Genomic DNA, 27,647 nt, shown 5'->3' with positions numbered 1-27,647 from the left:
ACGCTACGTCCTCCTCACGGCTGGAGTGTGTGATTACCGTGTGGTTACCGTGTGATTATTGTGATTACTGTGTGATTACCCTATGATTGCCGTGTGATTACTGTGTGATTACCGTGTGTGATTACCATGTGATTACCGTGTGGTTACTGTCTGATTACTATTTGTGAGTGTGTGTGTGTGTGTGTGTGTGTGTGTGTGTGTGTGTGTGTGTGTGTGTGTGTGTGTGTGTGTGTGTGTGACATTTCTAAGGTAATCTCCCAGTTTCACTGGTAATCTCCCCACACCCGTGTTTATCTCCCCACATCAGTAGCGTGCTCCCTCATGTTATGGTAATGTCAGAATATCCTCCCCATCATTAGAGTCCTTCACACTCCCCCCCACACACAGCAGCCTCCCCACTCCTCTAATATCCTCCCCATTCTCCCCCCACACAGCAGCCTCCCCACTCCTTTAATATCCTCTCCACTCCCCACCCCCTACACAGCAGCCTCCCCACTCCTCTAATATCCTCCCCACTCCCTGCCCCCACACACAGCAGCCTCTAATATATCCTCCCCACTCCCACACCAAGCCTCCCCAGGCCCGTAATCTTCACATCCCTCACTGTGTACATCAGGAAACACATTGTTTTTTTCCCAGGGCTGGTGGGCGGGCGGGCCCCCCCCCACCCCCTTCCCCTCCACGTATTCCCCTGTCTTGTCCTCCCTCATTAATGGGTTTTTGATGACGTGTCCTTGTTCTGTCCCCTCCCCTCCCCCTCTGTCTGCCTCCCCTCACCTCATCAAGGGATCTAAGATTGCCTCCCATACTGGACCTCACACAACAGCTGTCATGGTGTATGTGTTGTACGCCTTTGCTACCTCTTCTGCCCCTTTATCTTCCCCTTATCTTCCTATCATCTTTCATTTGTGTATATCTTATTATCATTATCACTATCATCATCAATATCACTATTATCATTATCATTATCATTATTATTATCATTATCATCATTCTTCGCCTAACGTTGTCTTGATCCAACATTTGCTTCAACAAACGTTGTCTTGATCCAAACGTTTGCCTCAACAAACGTTGTCTTGATCTAAACGTTTGCCTCAACAAACGTTGTCTTCACCCAACGTTTACCTCCCCACGGACCAGTGTCTTCACACAGCACACTGTCTTGCTCAGCTGGCTCTTGCTGCTGTGTTGACTGACCTGATCACGACGCTTTACTTCGTCAATATGAGCCTGGGGACATCACCAAAAAGGATTGAGGACATCAATATGAGCCTGGGGACATCACCAAAAAGGATTGAGGACATCAATATGAGCCTGGGGACATCACCAAAAAGGATTGAGGACATCAATATGAGCCTGGGGACATCACCAAAAAGGATTGAGGACATCAATATGAGCCTGGGGACATCACCAAAAAGGATTGAGGACATCAATATGAGCCTGGGGACATCACCAAAAAGGATTGAGGACATCAATATGAGCCTGGGGACATCACCAAAAAGGATTGAGGACATCAATATGAGCCTGGGGACATCACCAAAAAGGATTGAGGACATCAATATGAGCCTGGGGACATCACCAAAAAGGATTGAGGACATCAATATGAGCCTGGGGACATCACCAAAAAGGATTGAGGACATCAATATGAGCCTGGGGACATCACCAAAAAGGATTGAGGACATCAATATGAGCCTGGGGACATCACCAAAAAGGATTGAGGACATCAATATGAGCCTGGGGACATCACCAAAAAGGATTGAGGACATCAATATGAGCCTGGGGACATCACCAAAAAGGATTGAGGACATCAATATGAGCCTGGGGACATCACCAAAAAGGATTGAGGACATCAATATGAGCCTGGGGACATCACCAAAAAGGATTGAGGACATCAATATGAGCCTGGGGACATCACCAAAAAGGATTGAGGACATCAATATGAGCCTGGGGACATCACCAAAAAGGATTGAGGACATCAATATGAGCCTGGGGACATCACCAAAAAGGATTGAGGACATCAATATGAGCCTGGGGACATCACCAAAAAGGATTGAGGACATCAATATGAGCCTGGGGACATCACCAAAAAGGATTGAGGACATCAATATGAGCCTGGGGACATCACCAAAAAGGATTGAGGACATCAATATGAGCCTGGGGACATCACCAAAAAGGATTGAGGACATCAATATGAGCCTGGGGACATCACCAAAAAGGATTGAGGACATCAATATGAGCCTGGGGACATCACCAAAAAGGATTGAGGACATCAATATGAGCCTGGGGACATCACCAAAAAGGATTGAGGACATCAATATGAGCCTGGGGACATCACCAAAAAGGATTGAGGACATCAATATGAGCCTGGGGACATCACCAAAAAGGATTGAGGACATCAATATGAGCCTGGGGACATCACCAAAAAGGATTGAGGACATCAATATGAGCCTGGGGACATCACCAAAAAGGATTGAGGACATCAATATGAGCCTGGGGACATCACCAAAAAGGATTGAGGACATCAATATGAGCCTGGGGACATCACCAAAAAGGATTGAGGACATCAATATGAGCCTGGGGACATCACCAAAAAGGATTGAGGACATCAATATGAGCCTGGGGACATCACCAAAAAGGATTGAGGACATCAATATGAGCCTGGGGACATCACCAAAAAGGATTGAGGACATCAATATGAGCCTGGGGACATCACCAAAAAGGATTGAGGACATCAATATGAGCCTGGGGACATCACCAAAAAGGATTGAGGACATCAATATGAGCCTGGGGACATCACCAAAAAGGATTGAGGACATCAATATGAGCCTGGGGACATCACCAAAAAGGATTGAGGACATCAATATGAGCCTGGGGACATCACCAAAAAGGATTGAGGACATCAATATGAGCCTGGGGACATCACCAAAAAGGATTGAGGACATCAATATGAGCCTGGGGACATCACCAAAAAGGATTGAGGACATCAATATGAGCCTGGGGACATCACCAAAAAGGATTGAGGACATCAATATGAGCCTGGGGACATCACCAAAAAGGATTGAGGACATCAATATGAGCCTGGGGACATCACCAAAAAGGATTGAGGACATCAATATGAGCCTGGGGACATCACCAAAAAGGATTGAGGACATCAATATGAGCCTGGGGACATCACCAAAAAGGATTGAGGACATCAATATGAGCCTGGGGACATCACCAAAAAGGATTGAGGACATCAATATGAGCCTGGGGACATCACCAAAAAGGATTGAGGACATCAATATGAGCCTGGGGACATCACCAAAAAGGATTGAGGACATCAATATGAGCCTGGGGACATCACCAAAAAGGATTGAGGACATCAATATGAGCCTGGGGACATCACCAAAAAGGATTGAGGACATCAATATGAGCCTGGGGACATCACCAAAAAGGATTGAGGACATCAATATGAGCCTGGGGACATCACCAAAAAGGATTGAGGACATCAATATGAGCCTGGGGACATCACCAAAAAGGATTGAGGACATCAATATGAGCCTGGGGACATCACCAAAAAGGATTGAGGACATCAATATGAGCCTGGGGACATCACCAAAAAGGATTGAGGACATCAATATGAGCCTGGGGACATCACCAAAAAGGATTGAGGACATCAATATGAGCCTGGGGACATCACCAAAAAGGATTGAGGACATCAATATGAGCCTGGGGACATCACCAAAAAGGATTGAGGACATCAATATGAGCCTGGGGACATCACCAAAAAGGATTGAGGACATCAATATGAGCCTGGGGACATCACCAAAAAGGATTGAGGACATCAATATGAGCCTGGGGACATCACCAAAAAGGATTGAGGACATCAATATGAGCCTGGGGACATCACCAAAAAGGATTGAGGACATCAATATGAGCCTGGGGACATCACCAAAAAGGATTGAGGACATCAATATGAGCCTGGGGACATCACCAAAAAGGATTGAGGACATCAATATGAGCCTGGGGACATCACCAAAAAGGATTGAGGACATCAATATGAGCCTGGGGACATCACCAAAAAGGATTGAGGACATCAATATGAGCCTGGGGACATCACCAAAAAGGATTGAGGACATCAATATGAGCCTGGGGACATCACCAAAAAGGATTGAGGACATCAATATGAGCCTGGGGACATCACCAAAAAGGATTGAGGACATCAATATGAGCCTGGGGACATCACCAAAAAGGATTGAGGACATCAATATGAGCCTGGGGACATCACCAAAAAGGATTGAGGACATCAATATGAGCCTGGGGACATCACCAAAAAGGATTGAGGACATCAATATGAGCCTGGGGACATCACCAAAAAGGATTGAGGACATCAATATGAGCCTGGGGACATCACCAAAAAGGATTGAGGACATCAATATGAGCCTGGGGACATCACCAAAAAGGATTGAGGACATCAATATGAGCCTGGGGACATCACCAAAAAGGATTGAGGACATCAATATGAGCCTGGGGACATCACCAAAAAGGATTGAGGACATCAATATGAGCCTGGGGACATCACCAAAAAGGATTGAGGACATCAATATGAGCCTGGGGACATCACCAAAAAGGATTGAGGACATCAATATGAGCCTGGGGACATCACCAAAAAGGATTGAGGACATCAATATGAGCCTGGGGACATCACCAAAAAGGATTGAGGACATCAATATGAGCCTGGGGACATCACCAAAAAGGATTGAGGACATCAATATGAGCCTGGGGACATCACCAAAAAGGATTGAGGACATCAATATGAGCCTGGGGACATCACCAAAAAGGATTGAGGACATCAATATGAGCCTGGGGACATCACCAAAAAGGATTGAGGACATCAATATGAGCCTGGGGACATCACCAAAAAGGATTGAGGACATCAATATGAGCCTGGGGACATCACCAAAAAGGATTGAGGACATCAATATGAGCCTGGGGACATCACCAAAAAGGATTGAGGACATCAATATGAGCCTGGGGACATCACCAAAAAGGATTGAGGACATCAATATGAGCCTGGGGACATCACCAAAAAGGATTGAGGACATCAATATGAGCCTGGGGACATCACCAAAAAGGATTGAGGACATCAATATGAGCCTGGGGACATCACCAAAAAGGATTGAGGACATCAATATGAGCCTGGGGACATCACCAAAAAGGATTGAGGACATCAATATGAGCCTGGGGACATCACCAAAAAGGATTGAGGACATCAATATGAGCCTGGGGACATCACCAAAAAGGATTGAGGACATCAATATGAGCCTGGGGACATCACCAAAAAGGATTGAGGACATCAATATGAGCCTGGGGACATCACCAAAAAGGATTGAGGACATCAATATGAGCCTGGGGACATCACCAAAAAGGATTGAGGACATCAATATGAGCCTGGGGACATCACCAAAAAGGATTGAGGACATCAATATGAGCCTGGGGACATCACCAAAAAGGATTGAGGACATCAATATGAGCCTGGGGACATCACCAAAAAGGATTGAGGACATCAATATGAGCCTGGGGACATCACCAAAAAGGATTGAGGACATCAATATGAGCCTGGGGACATCACCAAAAAGGATTGAGGACATCAATATGAGCCTGGGGACATCACCAAAAAGGATTGAGGACATCAATATGAGCCTGGGGACATCACCAAAAAGGATTGAGGACATCAATATGAGCCTGGGGACATCACCAAAAAGGATTGAGGACATCAATATGAGCCTGGGGACATCACCAAAAAGGATTGAGGACATCAATATGAGCCTGGGGACATCACCAAAAAGGATTGAGGACATCAATATGAGCCTGGGGACATCACCAAAAAGGATTGAGGACATCAATATGAGCCTGGGGACATCACCAAAAAGGATTGAGGACATCAATATGAGCCTGGGGACATCACCAAAAAGGATTGAGGACATCAATATGAGCCTGGGGACATCACCAAAAAGGATTGAGGACATCAATATGAGCCTGGGGACATCACCAAAAAGGATTGAGGACATCAATATGAGCCTGGGGACATCACCAAAAAGGATTGAGGACATCAATATGAGCCTGGGGACATCACCAAAAAGGATTGAGGACATCAATATGAGCCTGGGGACATCACCAAAAAGGATTGAGGACATCAATATGAGCCTGGGGACATCACCAAAAAGGATTGAGGACATCAATATGAGCCTGGGGACATCACCAAGGATTGAGGACATCAATATGAGCCTGGGGACATCACCAAAAGGATTGAGGACATCAGTATGAGCCTGGGGACATCACCAAGGATGAGGACATCAGTATGAGCGTGGGGGACATCACCAAGGATGAGGACATCAGTAGTACTATGGAAACTAACCTTTGATGAAGTCCACAGCTTGCTCCAGGCCGTACGTGTCCTTGTCGCAATCATCCAGTATGTGGGCCCCTAGGGTCACCCCGGGGATGAAGTCCACCTCGTCATTGATGAAGTCCAGGGTGTAGAGCATGGCCTCCAGGGCCTGGACTCCACCCTGGGGCATTATGGGTCCGCACACTATGTCATTATGCCTCTCGTGTACCATCATAAGGCCACCTAGCATGATGTGGCCCTCCGTGGCCACCACTTTCTTGGTTGGCCAAGTGAAGTTCAGGTCGATCGGGTGGCCCTGAGCGAGCCGCTTGGGCCTCCTCAAGGTCACTACCTGCAACTCGGAATGCCTCCTCCTCGGGAGGTACCGACCCTCGTATAAGAGCGTCCTGAGGTCGTACTCGAGGTCGAGGGCGTGTTGGAGGGACGGGGAGGGTATGGCGAGATCGAGGAGCAACAGGAAGGTTATGGTCAAGACACTGGGCACAGGGCAAGACTTGGGGTCGAGGGAACGCATGGTTGAGATCCACGACAGACGTGTCCCTCCACTCAGACGTCCACCCCCGTCAGCTTGTGGTCCACACACGGTGCTATGGTCGACACATTGTGCCACTCCTTCCCCTCTGGTCACTGTTCTATCATCCCTCCCACACCACCACGCCGGTCCGTCCCTCAATGACCTACAATATCACTCACTCTTGGTCACTACAATCCTCTCTCTCTTTCCCCCCCTCTTTTAACTCACTAATTTTCTTTCCCTCTCCTCCACCCTCTCTTCCACAGCTGCTTTCCCACCCTCCTGGTGTCTGACCTCCTCCCTGTTGGCCGTCTGTTGTGTTTCTTTCCCTCGTTTTCCCTCCCAGACGAGGTATTATCTTTCCTGCCGACCTCGAGTGCTTCCCCTCCTCTCCGTCACCACCACACGTCCACACACATCACCGCCATTCTCCATCGTGTCTGGGTGTTCCCCCCTTTCCCTCACACTTGACTGTGTTCCACGCGTCTTTCACTGGCTCCATTATCACCTCACGACATGATCGACTCATTCTGATCTAATGTTGTCCGTTTTCACGGGGCGAAGGTACACATAACCCGGGATATGTGCGTGAGCCATGCTACATACCGGTGATCCGTGACGTCACTTACATATTGGTGATGTCACTTGAACATATTGGTGATGGCACTGGTCCATATGGGTGAGGTCACTAAGCACATATGGGTGAGGTCACTGGCACATATCGGTGACGTCACTGGTACATATTGCTGACGTCACTGGTACATATTGGCTGACGTCACTAGTACACAGTGGCTGACGTCACTGGTCAACGCCACTCAAACGATGCTCTGCATCTCGTCGCCTCTGAAATGGAAAGAAAGAAAATGGACGTAAACACTGACACAGTGATGTAACTGGTGCTTAGAGGTAGGAGAGAGAGAGAGAGAGAGAGAGAGAGAGAGAGAGAGAGAGAGAGAGAGAGAGAGAGAGAGAGAGAGAGAGAGAGAGAGAGAGAGGAGTCTGTTTTACATCATGAACAAAATCTTCAGAAATGACAGGAAAAAAAGAATGAAATAAATGCGTAACATGTAGAAATTCTACATAACTTTGAATACGTTCATCCTGGGTCAACATACATATGCATACATACGGATGACATAAATACCATCATACATGCAAGATATGAAATATTGGGTAGAAATCAAATAGAACTGTTCCTGCCTGTACACGTATGTACGCATCACGTATTCGTAGAACTGGTCCTGCTTGTACACGTATGTACGCATCACGTATTCGTAGAACTGTTCGTGCACATGTATGTACGCATCACGTATTTGTAGAACTGGTCGTGCACACGTATGTACGCATCAGGTATTCGTAGAACCGGTCGTGCACACGTATGTATGCATCACGTATTCGTAGAACTGGTCGTGCACACGTATGTACGCATCACGTATTCGCAGAACTGGTCGTGCACACGTATGTACGCATCACGTATTCGCAGAACTGGTCGTGCACACGTATGTACGCATCACGTATTCGTATTCATATCCATACTGACTGACCTACTGATGTGTGGCTTAGATTCAATGAATAAAATCAACAAACTCTGTATATCTGTTGCGCCCAGCCGATGGTAAATGCCTCTAACTCTCTCTCTCTCTCTCTCTCTCTCTCTCTCTCTCTCTCTCTCTCTCTCTCTCTCTCTCTCTCTCTCTCTCTCTCCACATTTCATCATTTATTTACATAATTTATCAAACTATATAATCATTGTCTTATCCACTCTCTATCAACAAACTAACTTACACTGAGATACTGCTCAACATGTTAATATTTGTCCCATGGAGAAAAAAAAAAAGAAGAAAATGACCAATTATCCCCCTAATTACTCATTACCGACACATCACGTGTCCCTGAGGAGGGTAGAGCCCATGATTAACCTTAAAGACACCAACCCTCACCTTCTGTATAGCATTACGTTGAGCAAATATGTTGCAAATATTCGCATCTTCATCAAGACAACGTCGAAACCCTAAGAATATCAATCTTTTTCTCCTCCTTTATTATGAATATTGTTCCCTACGCCATCATCAAAGGTCTATCAAAATATTCCATTCCTTCGATGATTTAGTTTGCGATTAGATTACACTGGAAAGTTCAAGATCTTTCTTTTTTTTTTTGGATTGTAAATTCCATTTGTTTGTTGAGTGATGAACTGTTTTATTGATGGACAGTAATTAAGGGGTTGTGAGGAGAGATGGGGGTTTGTGGTCAAGCTACACCTGAGGTTAAGTGTACCGTTGTGGTGTACCGTTCTGGCCAGGGTTAGGTACAGGGGGTGTACCGTTCTGGCCAGGGTTAGGTACAGGTGGTGTACCGTTCTTGTCAGAAAAATGTGCATATAAACATTTATCCCCACCTTATACACATCTGTAGCAGGTGTTTATATCTCCCTTATACACATCTGTAACAGGTGTTTATATCCCCACCTTATACACATCTGTCGCAGGCGTTTATATCCCCACCTTATACACATCTGTAGCAGGTGTTTATATCTCCTTTATACACATCTGTAACAGGTGTTTATATCCCCACCTTATACACATCTGTCGCAGGTGTTTATATCCCCACCTTATACACATCTGTCGCAGGTGTTTATATCCCTACCTTATACACATCTGTCGCAGGTGTTTATATCCCCAACTTATACACATCTGTCGCAGGTGTTTATATCCCCACCTTATACACATCTGTAGCAGGTGTTTATATCCCTACCTTATACACATCTGTAGCAGGTGTCTATGTAAAGTTTATTTACCGATGAAGTTAAGGCACAACAGGTTGAGCAGCTACAGGTGTTCATGATGGTGAGGCAAGAGACACATGCACATGTTCATGGTGGTCATGACATGTGTGGTGGCCCTGGACGATGTTTTTTTTTATATCAGTCAGGTTCAGTGCTTGCCAATCCTTAATTAGATATAGACCAATTAGTTTAGAGGTTAATTGGATTAATTGTGTCATGACAGATGGGCGGTGTCTTCTTCCGTGGCATTCTTCCTTCATTCGCTTCTTTCTTCTATTTTTTTCCTTTCCTTCCCGCTCTCACGCACATTGTGATCGCTGTCTTGATAATGATGATAATGATAATTATGATGATAATAATCTTTATCATTATCACCCTTCTCATCATCATTATCATTCTTATCATTTATATTTTTACAATTTTCGTGAATGACACACACACACACACACACACACACACACACACACACACACACACACATCATTGCATGGGAACTGACGTACAAAAAAATATCATAAACAATTGAGCAGCTCAGGCAACGCCCTACAGCATCCTCCACATTTGACAGACTTCAGATTACATTCTCAGAGACGAAGTCAAATGAGCTCGGCGTGACGTCTGCCCCAGTGTACGTAGGGCCGACACTGTGACGTTCATCGGGCGAACGCACGACTTCCCAGCGAACATGATGACAGCGAATTCCTAGCGAATGGAAAAATCATCTCCGTGCGTGTGTGTGTGTGTGTGTGTGTGTGTGTGTGTGTAGGATGATCAGCTAGGGTGATGACGCTAAAGCAGGATTCAGGAGACGAGGATGAAGATATGAAGAGGTGAGCGAACACCGTGCGCGGATCTTAGCACAATAGAGAGCGAGCTACACGCTGCAGATCTGGGCCACAAAGGAAAGGATTCGAGAATTTTTGCGAAGAAGTTGTGGAAAGGCGAGGAGTGTGGGAGAGAAGGTTGTGTTATCATGGAAGAGAGACGAGAGGTTGTAGGGAACTGATGTGTGTGGGGTGGGATGGGGTTACGGAAGGGGGGGGAGACGGGGAGGGTATACGACCCTTAAAGCACGACGGTACGACCCTTTGAGTGCTACGGTACGATCCTTTGAGTACTACGGTACGACCCCCACTGAGCACGACGGTACGACCCCCTGAGCACGACGATACGACCCCCTGAGCACGACGGTACGACCCCCTGAGCACGACGGTACGACCCCCTGAGCACGACGGTACGACCCCATGAGCACGACGGTACGACCCCCTGAGCACGACGGTACGACCCCCTGAGCACGACGGTACGACCCCCTGAGCACGACGGTACGACCCCCTGAGCACGACGGTACGACCCCATGAGCACGACGGTACGACCCCCTGAGCACGACGATACGACCCCTGGGCACGACGGTACGACCCCCTGAGCACGACGGCACGACCCCCTGAGCACGACGATACGACCCCCTGAGCACGACGGTACGACCCCCCTGAGCACGAAGGTACGACCCCCTGAGCACGACGGTACGACCCCATGAGCACGACGGTACGACCCCCTGAGCACGACGGTACGACCCCCTGAGCACAACGATACGACCCTCAAAAAAGACAAAAGAGAAGAGAAAACTGGGTTCATATTTCACTTCCGTTGAAACGACACAAACACAGATAGATCCAGAAACAAACAAACAAACACAGACACACTAACACACACACACACACACAGGGACCCACCTTGACCACCTCCTCTACAAACGACGAAGCCATCCATCATTCAAGACCTTCGACAACCATACAAACTACAAACACAACTCACGACACTGACATCATTTCCCTCCGGCGTTGATTGAAAGCATCAGGTCGTGGGAAACACACGTATGCTACAGACATTGACGTCATTACGCGCGGGTCGTAAAAACGCATCTCAGGTGTACGATACCATGGAAAAAGGAACATGGAATGGGGGGGAGGGATCACTTTCACGCAGGACTGGACAAGGAATATCGAATGGGGGGGAAAGAGGGGGAAGGGTTACCATTTCACACGGGAGTGAACAAGACACGTGGAATGGGGCATCATTTCACGCACGACAGACTAGTGAATACGTGAATGATAACATGGAGAGGAATTTACTCTAGGTTCATCATCCTGGATAAGAGAGAGAGAAAGAAAAAAATATGCTGATGCTCATGGAATTCTAAACACAGAAATTTGGATAAACGATGTGTTTTCTATCAATGCTTCCAGCACCCTCCCCCCCTTTTTTTAAGACGTATTATTATTATTGTTTTATGATTTGTGAGTCATACATATTCATACTGCTTTGGTGACTTGTAATATCATAAGTTTACCCTCTTGTATACGTTGTGAACTAAGTGTACTTTCTTCTACGACTTGCACACTCTTAAGTTTACATTGTTGCATATATTCCAAACTTGGGAGGTTCATATTGTTATTTGACTCGTACACTAAGTTTACACAGTCGCATGTATTGTAAACTTATAAAGTTTAAATCATTGTATGACTTGAACATTTAAGTTTACAGTGCTGCATAACTTGTGCACTTAAGTTTACAGCGTTGTATGACTTACAGACTCATTAGTTTACACTGTCGTGTATCATGTAAACTCTTCAGTGTAGTGTGTATCCATCACTCAGTCTACATCACCCAGGCTTTCCCTTTCATTCATTCACTCTTACAGTGGGCAATGTGGACGATCAATCATTCACCAGTAAATTCATTCTATGTCAAATTCTATTTCACCATTGGTAACCTGGATATTTCTCTATTGACATGGTATGGAATGAGAGAGTTAACATCAAACATACGTCAGTACGGTACATATTCCAGAGTGAAGTTAGTATTAGCCCGCGTAATGGGGAGCAATTGCCGGGTTTTGTAAGTGTACTTTAGAAGGGTAGTATAAGTGGGCGTAGCAGCAACTACTTATAATCATAAAGGGAACTGAAAGAAAGAGAAAAAAAGATCTTTTGATGGTGTATATAAATTCTTTTATGATGACACACACAACGAATTGAATGGGCTGTTTAAGTTGGCAGGTTTTAATTAAGACAGAAATTTCTTATTGTCATTGTGTGTGTGTGTGTGTGTGTGTGTGTGTGTGTGTGTGTGTGTGTGTGTGTGTGTGTGTGTAAGAGTCTGTTATTTTAGCTAATGTGGCACGATTGAGGAGCAGGACGGTACGACCCTTGAGCACGAAGTAAGACCCATGAGCCAGAATATATATATATATATATATATATATATATATATATATATATATATATATTTACCAGGAATACTCAACAAACTTATACCTCTGTAATTTGAGCACTCACTCTTATCCCCTTTGCCTTTGTACAATGGCACTATGCACGCATTCCGCCAATCCTCAGGCACCTCACCATGAGTCATACATACATTAAATAACCTTACCAACCAGTCAACAATACAGTCACCCCCTTTCTTAATAAATTCCACTGCAATACCATCCAAACCTGCTGCCTTGCCGGCTTTCATCTTCCGCAAAGCTTTTACTACCTCTTCTCTGTTTACCAAATCATTTTCCCTAACCCTCTCACTTTGCACACCACCTCGACCAAAACACCCTATATCTGCCACTCTGTCATCAGACACATTCAACAAACCTTCAAAATACTCATTCCATCTCCTTCTCACATCACCGCTACTTGTTATCACCTCCCCATTTACGCCCTTCACTGAAGTTCCCATTTGCTCCCTTGTCTTACGCATCCTATTTACCTCCTTCCAGAACATCTTTTTATTCTCCCTAAAATTTACTGATAGTCTCTCACCCCAACTCTCATTTGCCCTTTTTTTCACCTCTTGCACCTTTCTCTTGACCTCCTGTCTCTTTCTTTTATACTTCTCCCACTCAATTGCATTTTTTCCCTGCAAAAATCGTCCAAATGCCTCTCTCTTCTCTTTCACTAATACTCTTACTTCTTCATCCCACCACTCACTACCCTTTCTAAACAGCCCACCTCCCACTCTTCTCATGCCACAAGCATCTTTTGCGCAATCCATCACTGATTCCCTAAATACATCCCATTTCTCCCATTTGATTGAGAGGGTGAAGGCATGTACAGAGCATCAGATTGGGGAAGAGCAGTGCGGTTTCAGAAGTGGTAGAGGATGTGTGGATCAGGTGTTTGCTTTGAAGAATGTATGTGAGAAATACTTAGAAAAGCAAATGGATTTGTATGTAGCATTTATGGATCTGGAGAAGGCATATGATAGAGTTGATAGAGATGCTCTATGGAAGGTATTAAGAATATATGGTGTGGGAGGCAAGTTGTTAGAAGCAGTGAAAAGTTTTTATCGAGGATGTAAGGCATGTGTACGTGTAGGAAGAGAGGAAAGTGATTGGTTCTCAGTGAATGTAGGTTTGCGGCAGGGGTGTGTGATGTCTCCATGGTTGTTTAATTTGTTTATGGATGGGGTTGTAAGGGAGGTAAATGCAAGAGTCCTGGAAAGAGGGGCAAGTATGAAGTCTGTTGGGGATGAGAGAGCTTGGGAAGTGAGTCAATTGTTGTTCGCTGATGATACAGCGCTGGTGGCTGATTCATGTGAGAAACTGCAGAAGCTGGTGACTGAGTTTGGTAAAGTGTGTGGAAGAAGAAAGTTAAGAGTAAATGTGAATAAGAGCAAGGTTATTAGGTACAGTAGGGGTGAGGGTCAAGTCAATTGGGAGGTGAGTTTGAATGGAGAAAAACTGGAGGAAGTGAAGTGTTTTAGATATCTGGGAGTGGATCTGTCAGCGGATGGAACCATGGAAGCGGAAGTGGATCATAGGGTGGGGGAGTGGGCGAAAATTTTGGGAGCCTTGAAAAATGTGTGGAAGTCGAGAATATTATCTCGGAAAGCAAAAATGGGTATGTTTGAGGGAATAGTGGTTCCAACAATGCTGTATGGTTGCGAGGCGTGGGCTATGGATAGAGATGGCGCAGGAGGTTTGGGTGTGTGGAAAAAGAGTGTTTGGGCATGTGTGGTGTGAGGTGGTTGTCGGTAAGTAACGTAAGGGTAAGAGAGAGTGTGGAAATAAAAAAAGCGGTGGTTTTAGAGAGCAGAAGAGGGTGTTTTGAAAAAGGTTTTGGGGACGGAGAGAATGAAGTGGGAGAGATTTACCAAGGGATATTGTGTCGGAGGTGGAGGGGGAAAGAGGAGAGAGGGGACCAAATGGATGGGGGGAAAGATGGAGTGAAAAAGATTTTTTTGTGATCGGGGCCTGACATGCAGGGGGGGGTGAAAGGAGGGCAAGAAATGAGTGAATGGGTCATGTGTAAAAGGGGTTGGGAAATGCTGTCGTGGATTGAACGGGGATGTGAAGCGTTGGGGGTAAAACCAGGAAGCTGTGTGGGATGTATTTTGGTCGGTGGACGGGGGAAAGACATGTGTATTTGGGGGGGGGGGGGGGTTTGGGCCCCTTTCGTCGTTTCCTGCGCTACCCGCAAAAGCGGGGACAGGACTGGGATAAAAAAAAAATAACATAACAATTGAGCCTCGGGAAACGCCCTACAGCACCTCCACATTTGACAACTTTCCAGATTACTTTCCCAAGACGAATCAAATGAGCTCGGGGGAAACGTCTGCCCCAGTGTAAAGGGCCGACACTGGACTTTTATGGGGGCAACCACGATTTCCCCCAGCGAACAGATAAGCAAATTTTCCAAACGAAGGAAAAATCTCTCCGTTTGTGTTGGTTTGTGTGTGTGTGTGTGTGTGGAGACACAGGGTGATGAGGCTAAAGCGGGTTTCGGGAAAAACGAGAAAGAAGATAGAAGAGGTGAGCGAACACCGTCCGGGGATCTTAGCAAAATAGAGAGCGGCTACACCTGCAGACTGGGCCAAAAAGGGAAAGGGATTCGAGAATTTTTGCGAAGAAAATTTGGGGAAAGGCAGGAGTTGGGGGGAAAAGTTGTTTTAATTAGGGAAAGAAGAGGGGGAAGGGAAACTGTGTGGTGGGGTGGGAGGGGACGGAAGGGGGGGGGGGGGGGGGAGGTATACGCCCTAAAAGCACCCCCCCCAAAAAAAACGACCCTTTGAGTGCTACGGACGATCCTTTGATACAAAGGGTACGACCCCCCCTGAGCAGACGGTACGCCCCCCTTTAGCACGACGGTACGCCCCCCTTCCACAAGGACGACCCTGAGACGACGGAAAACGACCCTGAGCACACGTACGACCCCTAGCCGAGGGTACGACCCCCGACACAACGAAAACACCCCCAAAAAAAGAAAAACGGTTTCAACCCCTTAAAAGCCAAAAAACCGTAGACCCCCGACCACAAAACCCAAACCCCAACACACGGGACCCCCCTTTGACCCCCCCCAAAACAAACAAACCCCTAAAAGAGTTACAACCCCTACAAACTACAAACACAACTCACGACACTGACATCATTTCCCTCCGGGGTTTATTCAAACGTCAGGCTGGGAAACACACGTATGCTACAGACACTGACGTCATTACGCGCGGGTCGTAAAAACGCATCTCAGGTGTACGATACCATGGAAAAAGGAACATGGAATGGGGGGGGGGGGATCACTTTCACGCAGGACTGGACAAGGAATATCGAATGGGGGGGAAAGAGGGGGAAGGGTTACCATTTCACACGGGAGTGAACAAGACACGTGGAATGGGGCATCATTTCACGCACGACAGACTAGTGAATACGTGAATGATAACATGGAGAGGAATTTACTCTAGGTTCATCATCCTGGATAAGAGAGAGAGAAAGAAAAAAATATGCTGATGGTGATAGAATTCTAAACACAGAAATTGGGATCGACGATGTGTTTTCTATCAATGCTTCCAGCACCCCCCCCCCCCCCTTTTTTTTTCAGACGTATCATTAATATTGTTTCATGATTTGTGAGTCATACATATTCATCCTGCTTTGGTGACTTGTAATATCATAAGTTTACCCTCTTGTATACGTTGTGAACTAAGTGTACTTTCTTCTACGGCTTGCACACTCTTAAGTTTACATTGTTGCATATATTCCAAACTTGGGAGGTTCATATTGTTATTTGACTCGTACACTAAGTTTACAAAGTCGCATGTATTGTAAACTCATAAAGTTTAAATCATTGTATGACTTGAACATTTAAGTTTACAGTGCTGCATAACTTGTGCACTTAAGTTTACAGCGTTGTATGACTTACAGACTCATTAGTTTACACTGTCGTGTATCATGTAAACTCTTCAGTGTAGTGTGTATCCATCACTCAGTCTACATCACCCAGGCTTTCCCTTTCATTCATTCACTCTTACAGTGGGCAATGTGGACGATCAATCATTCACCAGTAAATTCATTCTATGTCAAATTCTATTTCACCATTGGTAACCTGGATATTTCTCTATTGACATGGTATGGAATGAGAGAGTTAACATCAAACATACGTCAGTACGGTACACGTTCCAGAGTGAAGTTAGTATTAGCCCGCGTAATGGGGAGCAATTGCCGGGTTTTGTAGGTGTACTTTAGAAGGGTAGTATAAGTGGGCGTAGCAGCAACTACTTATAATCATAAAGGGAACTGAAAGAAAGAGAAAAAAAGATCTTTTGATGGTGTATATAAATTCTTTTATGATGACACACACAACGAATTGAATGGGCTGTTTAAGTTGGCAGGTTTTAATTAAGACAGAAATTTCTTATTGTCATTGTGTGTGTGTGTGTGTGTGTGTGTGTGTGTGTGTGTGTGTGTGTAAGAGTCTGTTATTTTAGCTAATGTGGTACGATTGAGGAGCAGGACGGTACGACCCTTGAGCACGAAGTAAGACCCATGAGCCAGAATATATAAATATATATACATATATATATATATATATATATATATATATATATATATATATATATATATATATATATATATATATATACATACATACGACACAGTGGCTAAATTTCATCTGTCTCTCAAAAAAATCTTAGAAATCTAAGCTATATAGAAAATTCTCTCTTTACTCTTTAGGAAAACTCTCTCTCTCTCTCTCTCTCTCTCTCTCTCTCTCTCTCTCTCTCTCTCTCTCTCTCTCTCTCTCCCCAGGCTCCCCCAGTAAGCTGGCCAGACAGCTCCTTCAGACATTTTCGACAGGACGGGCAAGTATTACGTTTGCCACAGCAAAATATTTCGCAACGCTACATATATATATATATATATATATATATATATATATATATATATATATATATATATATGGAGGGGTCAAATGATTCTATTTATCTCCTCCCGTCTCTTATCAACACTGTGTGCGCGACAGTACGACCCTTGAGCGCGACGGTACGACCCTCCAGCACGGCAGTCCGACCACTGAGCACGAAGGCACGGCCCTTGAGCACGTGGGTACGACCCTTGCCCAAGGGCTGTACATTCCTAGGCAAAGGGTTAACCTTGAACCCTTTGGTAGAGACATCCAAGCTAGAAACACTCTCTTCCTTTTTCATCTAACTCCTTCACTCTCATATTCAACTTGATTAAACTTGCTTCACTTTTATTAAAACTTTTCTCGAGGGGGGACTTTGAACAATACCTTTACCATCATATTGTTTGAGAGTCGGTCAGAAAAAAATTAAAGATTCTTTGCAAAATTATTTTTCTCGTTTTGGCCCGTCAACACCGCTTTTGTGAAGTTTTCGAAATTAATAATTTGCAATTCTGTTCTAATGAGAGAAATTTTAACTATGATATCTACATGCAAATACATCTCCACATAAGTACGTACATGTATGTATATATTTACACGAACGTGTCTTAATGAAAATCTTAAATTTCTCAAATAGAATTAAAAATTTCTCCCACCCAAAAAATAATTGCCACTCGAAACAGTGAATCGTAACCCACCCCTAATAAAAAGCCTCCTTAGAAACTTTAAAAGTTTCAAAAATCTAAATTCTGAACAAGATTGCAAAATTCCAACAAAACATTTAATCAAACAAAGAATTTGATCGAAACTCATAATCTCAGCTGTTTGAAAAGATCTTACAAGAATATAATTCTTAAACGCCTAACAACACTTAAGAACGCCTAACAAAATATCTAAAACTCCCCAGGTCCATCCAGAACCTACACCTCCCCCTCTATCTTCCAAAACCAACACACACACCTCCCTGAGTCGCCCAAAATGACACTAGACCAAAAGTATTTTCATTGTACGATACACTTAACTTACATACCTAAAATTCATATTATACTGAAACAATATCAATATCTGAAGTTAGATCTATAGACTATAACGAGCTAGAGAATGATATACAACCTCGTATTTAAACAAGTTCAAAGATTAGAATTGTAAAATCATCTCAAAGACCCCCCAAAATATATAGAGAAGCTCTCCCTCCCATCGAGCTCCACAGAAAACGAGATTCCAAGCAGTGTACCAATATCCCTCATGAAGATACAGGCCGTGGGCGTCCGCCCTCATATACCCAAGACACACATGAGGTGATCTCATCCCGGCCTTACAGGACGAGGGAGGGACGGCATGAGGGACCGGGGTGATCAGACATCACGCCGCGAGACTGCATGCCCGGCATGACCAACGTTACGGGAGAGGTGTGGCGGCCATGAAGGTCTGGCAACGATGGACGACATCACCCCCCCCCCACCCCGCTCAGATACTGACCCGGGGGGGACCCCGGTATAGCGTACATCTCTCAGGCGCTCCCTTAACAGACGGAGAAACGAGACCCCGTCCCCCGCATTGTCGTACGTCATGGAAGCGGTATTATTTCCGTGGGAGTTGGGCGGTCCGTCAGCTCACAAAGACCCAGCTGGACTGGAGGTAGTATCGTACGTCTTCCGCTTTTCAGATGTCGTACGGCATCATCGGTTACGACGCTCCGCTGGCGTAGTGTGAGAGCGAGGAATATTGGCTCGTGTATCGCATGCCTGACGCAGGCAACGGCGGGGCGGGGAGCCAGCTGGCGGGGCGGGGCGGAAGCTTGAGGGGCGGGGCGGCAGCTTTGGGGCGGGGCGGAAGCTTGAGGGGCGGGGCGGCAGCTGGGGGGGTGGAGGGACTGGCTATCCTCCCTTTCTCGTATTTACATTTTAGAAATACAGAAAGTATCTATCTATAGTTGATGACATGGTCTAGATAAAGGGCATAGCTGCCCGTGTCGTCTTATCTAACGTAAGAATATAACGTAAGTTCATTAATAACAATCATTTCAACCCGTAATAACGTAACATTCATTCATGGTGTGCGCGAGAGAGACCATTTAAACTGCTGCTGGAGACATTCATCACGACCAAGGAAGCTCCAGACATTTAAACGCGGCGCTCCTCACCCAGATAATCCCGCGCGACCACGCCGTTAAATCCCGCGCGCTCAGACGCTTAAATCCCGCGCGCTCAGACGCTTAAATCCCGCGCGCTCAGACGCTTAAATCCCGCGCGCTCAGACGGTTAAATCCCGCGCGCCCAGACGATTAAATTTCGCGCGCCCAGACTCTTAAATTCCGCGCGCTCAGACCGTTAAATCCCGCGCGCCCAGACGATTAAATTCCGCGCGCTCAGACGATTAAATTCCGCGCACCCAGACGCTTAAATTTCGCGCGCCCAGACGATTAAATCCCGCGCCCTTAGACGGGTAAATCCTGTGCACCCAGACGATTAAATTTCGCGCGCCCAGACACTTAAAACCCGCGCGCTTAGACGCTTAAATCCCGCGCACTTAGACAATTAGCTGTTGCGCGATGGAATATTTAGATGTGTTTGAGTGATATATATACATACATATATATATATATATATATATATATATATATATATATATATATATATATATATATATATATATATATATATATACATATATATATATATATATATATATATATATATATACCGCAGATACTGAAGCTTTCCTCGTAAACCAGAGGTAAACCACAGGTACTCTCCCCCAGAAAGCCATAAGTAAACCACAGATACTCTGACTCCCACAGTAAACCATGAGTAAACCACGGGTACTCTGACTCCCCAGTAGGCCATAAGTAAACCAAAGGTACTCTGGCTCCCCAAGTAAACCAGAAGTAAACCACAAGTACTTTGAATCCCCCATTAAACCAGAAGTAAACCACAGGTACTCTGACTCCCCAGTAAACCATAAGTAAACCTCAGGTATTCTGACTCCCCAGTAAACCATAGGTAAACCACAGGTACTATGACTCCCCAGTAAACCAGAAGTAAACCACAGGTACTCTGACTCCCCAAGTAAACCATAGGTAAACCTCAGGTATTCTGACTCCCCAGTAAACCATAGGTAAACCACGGGTACTATGACCCCAGTAAACCAGAAGTAAACCACAGGTACTCTGACTCCCCAAGTAAACCAGAAGTAAACCACAGGTACTTTGAATCCCCCAGTAAACCAAAAGTAAACCACAGGTACTTTGACTCCCCAGTAAACCATAGGTAAATCTCAGGTATTCTGACTCCCAGCAAACCATAGGTAAACCACAGGTACTATGACTCCCCAGTAAACCAGAAGTAAACCACAGGTGCTCTGACTCCCCAGTAAACCATAGGTAAACCTAAGGTATTCTGACCTCCCTGGTAAACCATAGGGTAAACCACATGCACTATGACTCCCCAGTAAACCAGAAGTAAACCACAGGTACTCTGACTCCCCCAAGTAAACCAGAAGTAAACCACAGGTACTTTGAATCCTCCAGTAAACCAGAAGTAAACCAAAGGTACTCTGACTCCCCAGTAAACCATAGGTAAACCACAGGTACTGACTCCCTAGGAAACCAGAAGTAAACCACAGGTACTATGACTCCCCAGTAAACCATAGGTAAACCTCAGGTACTTTGACTCACCAGTAAACCGTAGGTAAACCACAGGTACTATGACTCCCCAGTAAACCAGAAGTAAACCACAGGTGCTCTGACTCCCCAGTAAACCATAGGTAAACATCAGGTATTCTGACTCCCTAGTAAACCATAGGTAAACCACAGGTTCTATGACTCCCCAGTAAACCAGAAGTAAACCACAGGTACTCTGATTCCCCCAAGTAAACCAGAAGTAAACCACTGGTACTTTGAATCCTCTAGTAAACCAGAAGTAAACCAAAGGTACTCTGACTCCCCAGTAAACCATAAGTAAATCACACGGACTGACTCCCTAGGAAACCAGAAGTAAACCACAGGTACTCTGACTCCCCAAGTAAACCAGAAGTAAACCACAGGTACTTTGAATCCCCCAGTAAACCAGAAGTAAACCACAGGTATTCTGACTCCTCAAGTAAACCAGAAGTAAACCACAGGTACTTTGAATCCACCAGTAAACCAGATATAAACCACAGGTATTCTGACCCCCAGTAAACCAAAAGTAAACCACAGGTACTCTGACTCCCTCCCCCCAGTGAACTAGAAGCAAACCACAGGTACTCTGACCCCCCCCTTCCCCCTAGTAAACCGTAAGTAAACCACGGGTACTGAACGTTTCTCGTTACACCAAATGTATACCCCAGTTTACTTAGCCTGATGAAAACGCGCGTGTTTTTCCGTTTTCTGAAGGCGGGAAAAGTTCGCAGCAATGGCCATAAGAGGCAGGCTGTTTTCCATTAAGTTCAACTTGAAGGAAAATGGAACTTTTCCTCGAACTTGGTTTGGATCTTGAACTTAATGTAGGGATGGAGGACTTCCTAAAGATACAAGCTGATGTGTAGATGTTGAACCTGACGTTGTGAGATATCTCTCTTATCTCTTTTATCTTTATCTTTTGATCTGATTATTTTTCTCACTAATGCCCTACCTCTACATAGATCTGTATCTATTTTGTTTTATCTATTCCATCTATTTCTCTGTCTTTCTCACTTTCTACTGATCCGTCTCTTTGCTTACGATGCTATTTCATCTATTGCTCTAACTTTATTTTCTCACTTTCTTTATATTTCCTTTCTCTTTATCTTTACTTTCTTTCCTTTCTCTTTATCTTTCGCTCTGTATTTTCCCACTCTCTGTTCACCAATCTGTTTCACTTTCGTTCGATCTTTCTCACTCTATATTGTACCGTCTTTTCCTCTGGCTTAGGCCTCTCTTTCTCTCTCTCTCTTGCTCTCCTGTCATCTCTCCTCCTCTACTTTTTCTCTCACTCACTCATTTTTCTCTTTTTTACTCTGTTTTCCTCTCTCTCTCTCTCTCTCTCTCTCTCTCTCTCTCTCTCTCTCTCTGATCTTCACCCCCAGAGCCTGGCCTGGACCCAGGCTGTTCTCCCCCTCCCCCATTTCTCTCCCTTTCCCCTTACTTTCTCTCTTCATCTCCCTCCCTCACTCCCTCCCTCACTGCTCACCCACATCTGTTCACCCACATCCATCACTCGAGCCTGACACGTTCCTTTCCCTTTCCCCCATTTCTTTTTTTTTTTTCCCTAGAGATTATATCACACTCGACTTTTTTTACCCCCCTCCCTCTGCCCTCACGACTCCTTCCTGTAGATTTAATCTCAGGGGTTGAATTCCTCACACCTGGCACACAATAGCTGGCTTCCACACCTCTCCCTGACGGAAGCCATGAGAGAGAGAGAGACTCTCTCTCTGTCTCTCTCTCTCTTTCTTTCTTTCTCTCTCTCTCTCTCTCTCTCTCTCTCTCTCTCTCTCTCTCTCTCTCTCTGTATGGGAAGTCGTTCCATCTCTCTCTCTCTCTCTCTCTCTCTCTCTCTCTCTCTCTCTCTCTCTCTCTCTCTGTGTGGATGCCTGAACCAATCCATATATCATTATCTATCCATGTTCTACATCCCATCTATCCAATGTTTCTTATCTGTCATTCTAATCTCAACTATCATGAACCATCCTTTTCACTTTCACTAACAATTCAATCAGTCGTAATTTCAGTTCTCTTAATCCCATCTGTTTCAAAATCGTAGAGCAGAGAGATGTGATATATCTTATCTATTATATGACGTAGAGCAGAGAGATGTGATATATCTTATCTATTATATGACGTAGAGCAGAGAGATGTGATATATCTTATCTATTATATGACGTAGAGCAGAGAGATGTGATATATCTTATCTATTATATGACGTAGAGCAGAGAGATGTGATATATCTTATCTATTATATGACGTAGAGCAGAGAGATGTGATATATCTTATCTATTATATGACGTAGAGCAGAGAGATGTGATATATCTTATCTATTATATGACGTAGAGCAGAGAGATGTGATATATCTTATCTATTATATGACGTAGAGCAGAGAGATGTGATATATCTTATCTATTATATGACGTAGAGCAGAGAGATGTGATATATCTTATCTATTATATGACGTAGAGCAGAGAGATGTGATATATCTTATCTATTATATGACGTAGAGCAGAGAGATGTGATATATCTTATCTATTATATGACGTAGAGCAGAGAGATGTGATATATCTTATCTATTATATGACGTAGAGCAGAGAGATGTGATATATCTTATCTATTATATGACGTAGAGCAGAGAGATGTGATATATCTTATCTATTATATGACGTAGAGCAGAGAGATGTGATATATCTTATCTATTATATGACGTAGAGCAGAGAGATGTGATATATCTTATCTATTATATGACGTAGAGCAGAGAGATGTGATATATCTTATCTATTATATGACGTAGAGCAGAGAGATGTGATATATCTTATCTATTATATGACGTAGAGCAGAGAGATGTGATATATCTTATCTATTATATGACGTAGAGCAGAGAGATGTGATATATCTTATCTATTATATGACGTAGAGCAGAGAGATGTGATATATCTTATCTATTATATGACGTAGAGCAGAGAGATGTGATATATCTTATCTATTATATGACGTAGAGCAGAGAGATGTGATATATCTTATCTATTATATGACGTAGAGCAGAGAGATGTGATATATCTTATCTATTATATGACGTAGAGCAGAGAGATGTGATATATCTTATCTATTATATGACGTAGAGCAGAGAGATGTGATATATCTTATCTATTATATGACGTAGAGCAGAGAGATGTGATATATCTTATCTATTATATGACGTAGAGCAGAGAGATGTGATATATCTTATCTATTATATGACGTAGAGCAGAGAGATGTGATATATCTTATCTATTATATGACGTAGAGCAGAGAGATGTGATATATCTTATCTATTATATGACGTAGAGCAGAGAGATGTGATATATCTTATCTATTATATGACGTAGAGCAGAGAGATGTGATATATCTTATCTATTATATGACGTAGAGCAGAGAGATGTGATATATCTTATCTATTATATGACGTAGAGCAGAGAGATGTGATATATCTTATCTATTATATGACGTAGAGCAGAGAGATGTGATATATCTTATCTATTATATGACGTAGAGCAGAGAGATGTGATATATCTTATCTATTATATGACGTAGAGCAGAGAGATGTGGTATATCTTATCTATTATATGACGTAGAGCAGAGAGATGTGATATATCTTATCTATTATATGACGTAGAGCAGAGAGATATGGTATATCTTATCTATTATATGACGTAGAGCAGAGAGATGTGGTATATCTTATCTATTATATGACGTAGAGCAGAGAGATGTGATATATCTTATCTATTATATGACGTAGAGCAGAGAGATGTGGTATATCTTATCTATTATATGACGTAGAGCAGAGAGATGTGATATATCTTATCTATTATATGACGTAGAGCAGAGAGATGTGATATATCTTATCTATTATATGACGTAGAGCAGAGAGATGTGGTATATCTTATCTATTATATGACGTAGAGCAGAGAGATGTGATATATCTTATCTATTATATGACGTAGAGCAGAGAGATGTGGTATATTTTATCTTATCATACTGGTAAAGCTACGTCACGAGTTTGAGATGTGATATCTGAAGCCACTGATTATGTCCTATCTATCAACACGATGTCTTGGCTATCGTTACGTTGTCCTAGCTATCGTATACGTTGTCCTAGCTATCGCTACGTTGTCCTAGCTAATAATACTTTATCCTAGTAACTTGTGTCGGGGGACTAGTATATCGTCTCGCTATCACTATCGTGTCCCAACAACCTGGATGATATCCTAGCTCGGTACCGGCCTGTTCTCCTAGCACCTAGCATAATGTCCTAGCTATCAACAGCGACAAGCATTGTATCCTAGCTAGTCATAGGAGGCTTAGTGAAGACGATCGTGCCGAAATATTACGTCCATTTTTCTTTTCATTTTGGGTTCACGTTTTCCCGGAGAGAGGCATCAGTTGAAGAACCTTCCATAAACCTTCATTAGGCAATGGAAGGGAAATAAAAAGCCGGGTAAGAGCTACGCCAAGGGTGCCAGTAAAGCGAAACTCCCACTGAGGCTCATGTTTAATTCTCCCTTCCTGACCAATATATGAGAACTTCAGAATATGGAGGGAGCGGTACAGCCAGCCAGGCCTGGACACAATAGTGTGGACACAATAGTGTGGACAGAATAGTGTGGACAGGAAGATGTGGACAGGAAGGTGTGGACAGAATAGTGTGGACAGAATAGTGCGGACACAATAGTGTGGACAGGAAGATGTGGACAGAATAGTGTGGACAGAATGGTGTGGATAGAATAGTGTGGACAGGAAGGTGAGGACAGAATAAAGTGGACAGGAAGGTGTGGACAGGAAGGTGTGGACAGGAAGGTGTGGACAGAATAGTGTGGACAGAATAGTTCTTGTGTCGTCATAAAGAGAGACGGGAGATGAGACGTGACGTCCCACTCAAGGATGATGAATACTGAATGGTTATTCATCATGTGGTGTGCATCATTCACTCCACCTTCAGTAAGACTCACTCTCACTACTCACTAATCTTCACTCACTCACTCGATCATTCTCACTTTATTCGCCAATTACCCATCACTGACTCTCTCTCTCTCTCTCTCTCTCTCTCTCTCTCTCTCTCTCTCTCTCTCTCTCTCTCTGTCATTCATTCGCTCTTCATCTACCCAGCGTATCTACCCGTCCCTTCCTTCTGTCTACCGTACTATTCATCCCGTCTAACCATCTATGTGGCATTAATTCTCCATCTCTCTGTCTCTCTATTTCAGTCTCTCTCTTTCATTATCTCATGCTCTCTCTCTCTCTCTCTCTCTCTCTCTCTCTCTCTCTCTCTCTCTCTCTCTCTCTCTCTCTCTCTCCTTAGATACTCTCCCTGTGGTGGGGGGGAGTGGCAGGTCGACCAATTTCACGGATTTAACTCCTGCAAAACTACTCTATCCCCGACCTTCCTATCCTCCGTGTTGAGATAACTTTTTCCTCGACAAGAGATCATGAAGTATAGATTGCCTCCCCCCCGTCCTCGCGACTCGTCTGGCCTCGCATCTTCCCTCCATCTATCGATGGACTTCATGTTCTACCTTACGATATGTTCTTCTCTGTCCTCCAGTTATCTATCTATCCACTTGGGTCGATCGAACTTCTTTCGTTCTTCTTGTTCTACGTAGTAGTTCTTCCCTGATGCCAAGCCAATCTTCGCTTCAAACATGTTCTCTCTCTCTCTCTCTCTCTCTCTCTCTCTCTCTCTCTCTCTCTCTCTCTCTCTCTCTCTCTCTCTCTCTCTCTCTCTCTCTTCTCTCTCTCTCTCTCTCTCTCTCTCTCTCACACACACACACACACACACACACATAACACTTGGACAACACCTAACTCACACACGACTCGGTCTGACCACATATCATACCTGCGGTGAGCGCGACGTGCTAGCCCTGCCTACTGGCAAGACCGTAAATCCTCGTGAGTAGGTAAAGCGGTGAGCCCTACGCGCTAGGGCCAAAAAAAAAAGACTCCCCGGGGATTTAGGTGGGTAAGTACTGCCCATTTACCCCTCCCTCATCAGCTAGGCGCCCCAGCTCGCGTCATACGGACAAGCCATTGCACTTTACCCTCATAAAATCTCCATCAACTTGGACATGGAGCCAGTTTCAATA

At 44.4% G+C, this 27,647-nt stretch overlaps 1 protein-coding gene across 1 annotated transcript in view; it reads right to left on the bottom strand.

The window, feature by feature from the left end:
* The window catches only part of LOC139751080 (metabotropic glutamate receptor 6-like), a 126,713-nt gene that overhangs the window by 68,641 nt on the left and 30,425 nt on the right, over positions 1–27,647 (bottom strand). Inside the window, exon 2 of the mRNA XM_071666183.1 lies at positions 6,398–7,748. Coding sequence (XP_071522284.1) covers positions 6,398–6,905 — 508 coding nt within the window. The 5' untranslated portion in view covers positions 6,906–7,748. The remainder of the gene's footprint in view (positions 1–6,397; positions 7,749–27,647) is intronic.

This window comes from Panulirus ornatus, chromosome 11 (genome assembly GCF_036320965.1).
Source record: "Panulirus ornatus isolate Po-2019 chromosome 11, ASM3632096v1, whole genome shotgun sequence".
Classification (NCBI taxonomy): domain Eukaryota; kingdom Metazoa; phylum Arthropoda; class Malacostraca; order Decapoda; family Palinuridae; genus Panulirus; species Panulirus ornatus.
Note: the sequence above shows the minus strand (reverse complement) of the source record. Positions and strands in the feature narration are given on the sequence as shown.